Genomic DNA, 10,232 nt, shown 5'->3' on the forward strand with positions numbered 1-10,232 from the left:
CTTTTGAAATCCCTAAACGTACTTTTCTTAAAACCAAATTGGACAACCATAGCTCTAAAATTTCCAAAACTAAATGGAATGCCTATTTCGATTGGTATTTTTAGGCTTCCAAACATTATCAGCAGCCTAAAATTGGATCTTTGCAAAATAAGATTTTAAGATGAACTAAGGTAAACAATTAAAGAAAGGTAACATGGCTCCCAAAGCCTCAGGCTCTTCTTCCTTGGCTTCTCTGTCTCAGGCTCCATCTCCAGCACCATCTTGTCTCACTCCTCCTCCTGCTCAGGTCCCACCTCCAGTGCCAGCTTCCCCCTTCCCTTCTTTTTGCCTGCCTACACATCCCTTACATCCCCAGTTCCCCAATACTAATTCTCTTGCCAGACTTCCCCTTTTCTCTGAAACTCTCCCCACTCCCTTTTCCTCTGAACTTATCAGAACCTATCCCTTTAAAATTAAGCCTTTGGGGGATCCAGAGGACAAACCCTTAATTTCTTATATTTCCTAGACTAACACTGAACTGTGAGTCAAGGTCAGAGATTCTCCCAAAGTAACTGGAGATCCTCACAGATTTGCTGAATTAATATAGTCATTCAGATTTATCAACCTGGTTTCTAAGACTTAACATCAGCTTGTTCATAAGCTTGTAGGTGAAGACCATGCCCAGCATTGAATGAAAACTGTTAGTAGAGGAAAGACCAGCCCACTAACTTATTTTATGATCAGACTCAGGCAATCAATAAGTGACTTTGTTGAGGAATTCCTAGGGCTTTTCCAAAGACTGTTGAATGGAACAAAATTCAGACTTGCACACAAAAATCTGATGAACCTGTTTATGACTATTACAATAGATTTCATATTATTTTTAAAGCAAATTCTGGTCTTTCTTCAGATGTTGATTCCACCCATGTAGCTTGTAACTCTATGTTTAGTCATAGGCTGACCCAGAACATCTTCCTTCTGGTAAAAAGGACCAGGACGGAACAGGAAAATTTGTCCACTCCAGATTTAGTTAATCTGATAAACCAGCTCTCTCATACTTTAACTGAGTCACCTAAAAGGAAGACTGACAAAATTCTTAACCTTCAACTCCAGCAAGTGAAGGCCCTTAAATGATCCCCCACCCACCCCGAGTTTCTGCTATTATTGCAAAAAGTCAGGACATTGGAAAAGAATTTGCTACAAATTTAAGTGCTTTAGGTGCCTTCAGCCCTCTAATCAGCCTTTTCCAACATCCTCCCGGTTCTCAGTGACTAAGCTCCTGGGAACTATAGGAGCTCTTCCCAATCCTCCCTCTTAATTGACTTGAAGAACGTTTCTCCAGATTGGAGATAAATCTCTTCCAGACCTCACTGACACTGGAGTCACACTCCTGGTACTCAACCCCTCTACTGTCAATCACCCCTTGCCTTGTAGCGCTAAAACAATTCAAATAGTAGGGATCTCTAATAAACCTCAAGAGGTTTCTGTCCTTGGACATATTCCCTTTTGTTTAGGCCCTTTGAAAGACACATACCCCTTTCTCCTTAGTTTCTCTGCCCATCCATTTATTAGGTCAAGACTTCTTAGAGAAGTATATAGAATTTTCTTTCTCCCCAAAGGAGAAAGCAATTCTAGAATTGACAGTAGTTATCCAAGCAGCCAACCAGGTGAATTAAATGACTCTTTGACATCTTTTATTTGCTTTGTTTTTGATGGTACCAGAGTTTATTCTGGAAACACTGATCATCTACCCCTATTGAATCAACTACCACCCTCCTTATGGGCAAAATCTACAGCTGATATTGGAAAAAGTCACAGCCCACCTCCCATCAAGATTCAGATAGATCTCTTAAAACCTCTTCCCAGAATTAATCAACATCCTGTAAGTAAAGAAGTCCTTCAAGACATAAAAACCATCTTAGAAGATTACAAGGCTCAAGGCCTCACTGTCCCTTAACTAGTCCCTGTAATGCTCTCATTTTACTGGTGAGAAAACCTAAGGACTTAGAGTTGAGGTTTGTCCAGGACCATTTCACCATTTCAGTAGAAGCTCTCCTGAAAATTCTCATCACACTCAACATTTCTCAGCTGCCTCACTTCATAAGAAGTCCTTTTGTTAGCTGTTCCTCACATCACTCTTCTATGTTGTAATAATCTTAATTCTGCTACTCTTCTCCCCTCTGTCACTGATGAAGTTCCTCTTGACTTCTTAACACTGATGGATCACCTACTGACTCCTTGTAAATGATCTGTAGGAAATTCTTTGGGTAATGTTGACTATTCATGGTTCACTAGTAGTTCTTATTTAAAAGGTGACAATGGCAAATGTTGTGCTGAGTATGCTATTGCAACTTCTTTTGATATTGTTGAGGCAGTACCTTCATCTATAGCTACTTCAGCCTAACAGGCTGAATTATATGCTCTTATGTGGGCTTGTACCTTAGCCAAGGATAAAACTGCCAAAATTTGGAGTAGCTCATGATTTTGGAATGTTGTGGAAGTAACATGGTTTCCTCTTCTCTATCATGTGACTTATCTTTGGTAAATTCATAAATTCAAATAATTAGCTCTAAAACAAGCTACCATTTTGAAATATCTTCTTGGGAATTCTTTGAAGCCCTGGGGAAAAAGTGGATGTCAATATACTGAATGCTCTTCTTCTGAATTCAGACTCCATGTAAAGCTGGTTTGCCTCAAATTAGCCTCATCAAATTTCGGATACACAAAATCTCTATTGACTGTCCATGATGTGCCAAGAATTTGTTTTAGATTTAGATTTGTTTTAGAGTTCTCCTACACTTTCTCCTGTAAGCATCATGGTAACACCCTCTAACAGCTTGTGAGGTGGGTGTCACACTCTTTTCTTTTTTTCCAGAATGAGAAACTGAATGCCCAAGACCACAGAGCTCAGAGATGATAGAAACAGGAGCTGCAAGTCAAAGTTTCCTGATTCTAAGACCAGAGCCCCTTCCACCACACTCCAGCTCAGCCTCACTACAAAATTCCAGTTTCATCCTGTTCCACACAGGACCCACATGTCCTGCAGCCTGGGTCAACCCAGGTTTGAGAATACTCCCCAAGAACAACTGAGGCATGCTCTGAGATGGCAAAATGCCACTGATGGAACCCAGGTAAAGCCTCCAAGCAGTTGTTAGTGAGGGACCAGCATGCACACTTCAGAATCTGCCAACTGAAGAAGTGATTTTCAACAGAGAAACCCTAGCAAAACAGCAGTGTTACAAGTCACTCAGCCATGACGGAAGCACTTTTTAAAGACTGTGCTCCAGTTAGCAAGTGTCTTTAGCAGACCCTATGTACTGTTGTCACATCTGTGTTCAAGATTCCTCGTCCGCTCTTAAAATAAGCCTGAAAGCTAATGTAGTTATACAAGGCAGCCAAATTGCACAAAACTGTCAACTCTTCCTCCGGAACAGATTAAGACCCTGCAGCCAACGGGAAGATATAACTGCTCCCCAGTTTATGAGCAATTTCTTTCCTTCCAGATTTTTCACTGAGACTGGAGTCTAAACTCAAAGCAATAATCATCCAACAAAAATGCCTCTGGAATAATTGAGATCAGTCTTGGGACAGCTGAGTCCTACTGTTTTTCATGTTTGTACATTTTTTACTCTGTGATTAATGGAGGAGGAGATGAGAGAACAGAGGGTGGAAAGGGAGAAAGAAAAAAAAATATCACTTGACTCTGCATACTCAAAAATGTGGAAGAAGAGAAGGTGGAAGAGAGATCGTGCCTGTCAGTTTCTCATTCGACTTGCATTGGTCAAACAAAATCATATAATTTCTACTCCCTCTCATAGTTTTCTTCAAACAGTTTGGGAGTTAATGACAAACCAGTCACACTCTGGCAAGTTTGAAACTAAACATAATTTGTCTTCTCTCCCTAGCAGGGGTAAACACAAGAATCAACAGAATGAAAGAAAAATCCAACTGTCTTTTCAGAGCCAAGCAGAGGAAAGAGAACTGGAGCCACGGAACCTTGCGAGATCATGCAGTCTGACTGCTCACTTTCCAAATGTGGTGGGAGCCTAGAGAGCTGAACCCGTGGTTCAAGGTCACCCAGCAAGTTGTCTTTAGAACCAGGATCTAAATCCAGGCCTCCTGATTCAGAGCCCAGGGCTCTTCCTTTGGGGCTTAAGAAATCATCTGAGTGTGTTTTGCTGTGGCTCTACAAGGGAAACATTAGAAAGGGGCCCCACCCACATAATAGCCCCCTAAGTTGGAGGACTAGACAGACAGTTGTAATTTGGGCATCCCCATGCTCTGTGCCAGGCAACTGGCCTGGCTACAGGGAACCACTGGAGACTGTCAGTCATTGAGGTGAGAGGCTGGATTCGGAGTCAACCATCTGTCAGCAGGGGGTTTGGATAATTAAATCTGCTCACTAGAGGCAGTGAGGGGGATGAGAAAGGCCCAATAATGGGGCCCCTGACCTGAAGCTGCCTGTGTGACCCTCTTCCCATCCCTTCCACAGGCTGGCTGAGCCCCTCCTCAGTCATGGTAGTAAACAAGCTGGTCCAATCCCTCCAGGGCTGGCTTCTGCTGTGATTTGCAGAGCCCTCCGTCCTCAGGATGAAGAACTGCCCTGAGTCCAGTCCTGTGGCCCTGGCTGTGCTGACTGAGCCCACAATGGGCAGAGGGAGCAGACTCTCAAGTCTGTCTCACCCATCACCAGGGCTAAGCACATACACTTTGGAGCTGAGACTCACTGAATCCAAATCCTTGCTCTACCACTTCCCAGCTGAGGAAACCCCTGATCTCTAGACTGCGTTCTATCTACCTATAAAATGACTTAGAGATTTGTTTTGAGCATTAAATGAGATAATGCATAGAAATCCCCCAGCGTGGTGCTTGCTCAGGGTAAGCACTCAATCAATGGCCACTGTTTTTATTACTGAGAGGTCCCCTCCACCCATCAGTCTTTTCCTCTTGATCTCCCATCATTGTTCTGTGTGCTGCTGGATTTGTTTTGTGCTTGACCATCCCTAACCCCCATTACACCCCATGCATGCTGGGAGTCCTCAAAGAATCTTCTCTCTACAGTTACCATAACAGCAGCCTGCCAGTTGGGCTTCCTCTTCCCCAGGCCAGCCTTCCACAGGGTCTGCTTCCACCCATTCCTCCAACCCACCCAGTGGTCCTGCTTTCATCCTGACTGCTGTGATTAACTGGCCTCACAGACCATAGCTCCTAGGATGGGTTCTGACCAAGTACTAGGGTGAGACAGTCACACCCCACAGTGGAGACACAGGCTCAGACCATTTCCATGTCATTAACCATGGTAGAGTCCAGTCAGAAGAGAACAGTCCTTCTCCCCAAAAGACTTTAGTAAACTATTTCCCAGCAATGAAACCCATTTTAAATTCAGACAGAGAGAAGGACCTTGGTACTCAAAACTGAGAGAGCACATTTAATCGGGGCAGGAGAGAGCTATTTAATTTCACTTCTCTTTGCCTAAGCTTCTTTGACCCTTCTCCCCATTCGTTTGCTCTGGATCAATATTTCTCAAACTGTCTGTGGTGAACGTCCCATTGTTTATTTTCCCCAAACTATTGGGTACCAATACTTTTGTAAAACAGTCAAAATAAATTACTACCAAACTAAAATGTCACTTGGATGTCACAATAATGTTAAATTGCTATAAAGTTCCGTAAATACTTTGAATTTCTGTACTTAACTTTTGGCGAACTGGTAAACGTTTCGCAGACCCCTACTAGTCCTGGACCAAACTGAGAGTAGGGCTGCTTCTGGAAGGAACAGAACCACAGAAGAGTCCATCTGCCATGGACACCCCCCCATTCTGGGGTTTTGCCCTGTAATGCGGTCTGCTCAGCAGTGACCCTGCCCCACCCAGAACATGCAATGGAAAGGTTCCTGGTGGAACTTGCCCAGTCTCTAGTAAGTGCTGTTCCCTGAGCACCAAGCATCCCCCAGTGAGAGCGATATGCTGCGATAATACCGGCCGTGTGCAGCCCGCTGGCTCTTACCATTCCATTCCAGCCCTGTTGATCTCTTCCCACCAGCATTCTGTAGGCTCCCCCAGGCTCTGAGGTGTGGGCATGCAGGCGTAGTTCCACTGTCTGTCAGAACCTTCCTTCTTGTTGAAGATGCTCCTCACAGCCACCACCACCTGCCCATGGGGACACTGGTAGCTGAAGCCCTGCCGGTGCAGATTCACCCACCCATCATCACTATAGTCTTGGTACTGCTGATATGGGTACCCGTAGTCTTCATACTGCCCCCAGGTCACGGTGACCAGTGGCAGAAGCACCCACAGAAGAGTGAGGTCCATGCTGTCTGGGTTTCTGGCAAAAAATGTCACCCTATGTCTGCTGGGCTGCTGGTTTTATACAGCTGCTGCTGACATGTGGCTTCCAGATGTGGGCGAGCAAGCAGGCTCCAACTGCAGTGTGTCATCGTTTAAGCAAAACTTTTCAGCGCCGAGATATTGGCCATAAGTACATTCAGTTTGTTTTAAGGTGGAATTCTAAGAAAACGTAAGGAACATGCAAATGGAAGAAACTCCCTAGAGGAGGAACAACTTAGCAGATAGATTATAAAAGCAAATGGCTTCACACACCTCAGAAACATTCACTTGAAAAAAGGAGCAAATTTGTCCCTCATCTCTTAGCACTTCACTTCTCTCTTCCCTAACCCCCCCACCCCACCACTAGCAAACCCCTGTATTTGTTCTCCAAACCAGCCTTCCAGGACCACACAAATATGCAGAAAGTGATTTCAAAACACCAAAATAATAGGTTGAAGGGTCAGAGTTATTCACATTTCTGCAAGGCTAGATACCTACTTTAAGTTCTCAGCCCAACATCTTTTAACCCTGAGTTATAAGCATGGAATGCCAGTTTGCAGGCTACTCTGAGAATTTTTAAGTCACATATGGAAGTACTATGGGCCCCTAGAGAGATAAGTTGGGCATTATTGCTACATTTAAACATCCTTCTGAGCTGCTGAAATTGGACCCATCTACACCTAGAAACCATGCTCGGCTGACAAATACGTCATGAGTTTAATTTGAATAAAGCCACTTTTTATCCTTCGGTGGTTTTCCCCTCTGTGTTGAGTTTTCTTTTTAATGAGGTATAACTTACATATAATAAAATTCATCTCTTCTATATTCAGCATACAGTCGTTCAACCAGTACCATAATCAAGACACACAACAGTTCCCTCAACCCTCTAGTCCCCTTATGCCCTTTGGTAGTCAAATCCTTCCCAATACCCAGCCCCTGGTAACCACTGATCTACTTTCCGTCACTGTAGTTTTGCCTTTTCCAGGATGTCAAATAGATGGAATCATACAATATGTTGCCTTTTGTCTGACTCCTTTCACTAGGAAAAATGCTTTCTGGATCCATCCGTATTGTTGTGTGTTAGTGTCAATGGTTCATTCCTTTACACTGTTGAGTGGTGTTCTATGTTATGGCTGTGCTACAGACTGCTTATACATTTACCAGTTGAAAGACATTTGTTTTTCTTTCCCAGTGTTTAGTAGTTATGAATAAAACTACTATAAACGTCCATGAATAGGTTTTTGTGAGAAGAAATTTTTATTTCATTTGGGCAAATACCTAGGAGTGAGAGTACTGGATTAAGTGTATATTTAACTTTGTAAGAAACTACCCGATTTCTCAAGTGCTGAACTATAGTGCATCCCTCCCAGAAAAATTGCAGTTTCTTTTATTTTAACCATTTTAACAAGTTACTAGTTTCCAGTAGTATTTCAGTGAGGTTTTGATTTGCATTTCTATAATGACTAATGATTTTGAGCATCTTTTCATGTGTTTATTGGTCATCTGTCTGTTTTCTTTGATGATTTAGCTGTTCAAATTTCTTGAGCCCTTTGGGCATCCCCTAAGTGGGTAGTATTTCCCATTTTTCATCAGGGCTGTCCCTCAGGAAGTTTCTTAAAATTGTGGTTGTAGACCAATGATTTCTCAAGCTCCTGTGAAGATTGTTAAAATGCAGATTCCTGGGCTCCAGACCTACTAAATCATAACCTCACAGGTGATGCCCAGGTATCTACATTAAAAAATTCTTCCACGTGATTCTTATTCACACCAAAGTTTAAGAACCACTTTCCTAAAGGAATGTGGATCCAGGGGGAAAAAAATCACACTATGAAGTCCACCCCTTGTCAATTTATAGCACATTTACCAGATGGCATTCAGGCTAAATTAAGGTAACCTTGAAGGAGAAAGTTACACATGGGAGGAAAGCAAACGTGTGTGTATTTGTGTGTGTGTCGAGCGTGTAATTTGCTCTGAGGATGTAGTTATCAAAGGGAGGGGAAGAGGCTCTGGGCTGACTAAGCATGAGTCCCAGTTTGTTTTAGTACCACCTTCTCCAATAACAGGGGTCCCCAACCCCTGGGCTGCGGACTGTACCGGTCTGCAGCCTGTTAGGAACCTGGCCACACAGCAGGAGGTGAATGGCGGGTGAGTGAGCGAAGATTCATCTGTGTTTACAGCTTCTTCTCATTGCTCTCATTACCACCTGAGCTCCACCTCCTGTCAGCATTATGGTGAGTTGTATAATTATTTCATTATATATTACAAGGTAATAATAATAGAAATAAAGTGCACAATAAATAGAAAGCACTTGAATCATCCCGAAACCATTCCCAGCTCCCCCGCTCCCCTCCCCCGCCGGTCCGCGGAAAAACTGTCTTCCTTGAAACCGGTTCCTGGTGCCAAAAAGATTAGGGACCACTGTCCTATCACTCCTATCCCTAAGTAACTCCCCAGTGCTGGCAACTGGAGACCTCCAAGCTTAGGGCAACCACTTCGGTTTATGATATGCTGGAGCAATTATTCTCAACCCTGTCAGTACTTAAGAATTACCTGGGGAACTTTTGAAAGACACCAGTGTCTGAGTCTCACCCCAGATCCGTCAGATCAGAAGCTTTTGAACCAGGCCCAGACGAGAGTATCCTTTAAAACCTTCCTCTATGATTTGCATGTACAGCCAAGGTTGAGAACCACTACTGTAGAGGTTTTAAAACGGATCATCCTTTTGCTCATGAGTTATATCCTGCATTCTGGATACGTCTTAAGATTTAAAGAGCTCCAAGAGACAATGCAAATCATTGTAAGCACTCATCTTGATCACACGTTCATTTCCCAACACTTTCCAGGCCCTTCCTGTTCCCCATTCTCTGCAGACCTCTTTTATCTTACAGTTTACAGCTTCCATGGCTAGGCACCCTGTAATGTGCACAAGTAAACATCTTTAGAGTTTAGTCTAGTTTGGGTATAGATTCTTGTTACTTAGAGTTGATAGCATCCTAACTCATGCAGTGTTGCAGGGGATTCTAGAAACTGAGGACTTGCAGCCCATTGCTAGAAGTTTCCCAGAGACTGGCTGTCCTGAGCAGACATTAAGAATGTACGTTTAACGCATATGCAATTTGCCATGTATTTTCAACTAGGTTATCATGTTATCTTTCTCACAGCCTTGTATATATTAGTGAGGCATTATTGGGATTTGTTTTTCACAGGTGAGGAAACTGTGGTCAGGAACTTTTTTGGTTCAAATTCCTAGGGCCGCAAGGGCATGACCCCCAGGTCTTCTGATTCCTAGACTGTGATTCCTTTCATCATTTCATCAAAACTGCAGTCCACTAATTATATATCAACATTTAGAAATAATTGCCGGGCTTCCCTGGTGGCACAGTGGTTGAGAGTCCGCCTGCCGATGCAGGGGACACGGGTTCGTGCCCCGGTCCGGGAAGATCCCACATGCCGTGGAGCGGCTGGGCCCGTGAGCCATGGCCGCTGAGCCTGCACGTCCGGAGCCTGTGCTCCACAATGGAAGAGGCCACAACAGTGAGAGGCCCGCGTACCGCAAAAAAAAAGAAAATAATAATAATAATAATCGCCAAATAAAATATTGATAAGGTTACTAATATTAAATCACACATAGTAATTAATTTGCACTATGAATTTCTGCTGTTATTGGCAAAGTATGCTCAGTAGGCCCTGGGGAACGTCAAGAACTCAGTATTAGATCAGTAGTTTTCAAAGTGCGGTTCTAGGGCCCGCAGCATCAGCATCACCTGAAAACTTGTTAGAAACTCAAATTCTCTGGCCCGACTCCAGACCTACTGAATCAGGCATTCTGGGGTGGGGCCCAGCAAGATTCATTTTTACAGGCCCTCCAGGTGACCTGATGCATGCTGCAGAACCACTACACACAAGTTATCTCAGAAAACTCTACCTC

The 10,232-nt window shown here is 43.6% G+C and overlaps 1 protein-coding gene across 1 annotated transcript in view; it reads right to left on the reverse strand.

Annotated features, from left to right (window-relative positions):
- DPT (dermatopontin) overlaps positions 1-7,523 on the reverse strand; it is a 40,496-nt gene extending 32,973 nt beyond the window's left edge. Inside the window, exon 1 of the mRNA XM_060033625.1 lies at positions 5,985-7,523. Coding sequence (XP_059889608.1) covers positions 5,985-6,289 — 305 coding nt within the window. The 5' untranslated portion in view covers positions 6,290-7,523. The remainder of the gene's footprint in view (positions 1-5,984) is intronic.
- Between the last annotated feature and the right edge of the window lie 2,709 nt (positions 7,524-10,232).

This window comes from Delphinus delphis, chromosome 1 (genome assembly GCF_949987515.2).
Source record: "Delphinus delphis chromosome 1, mDelDel1.2, whole genome shotgun sequence".
Lineage (NCBI taxonomy): Eukaryota > Metazoa > Chordata > Mammalia > Artiodactyla > Delphinidae > Delphinus > Delphinus delphis.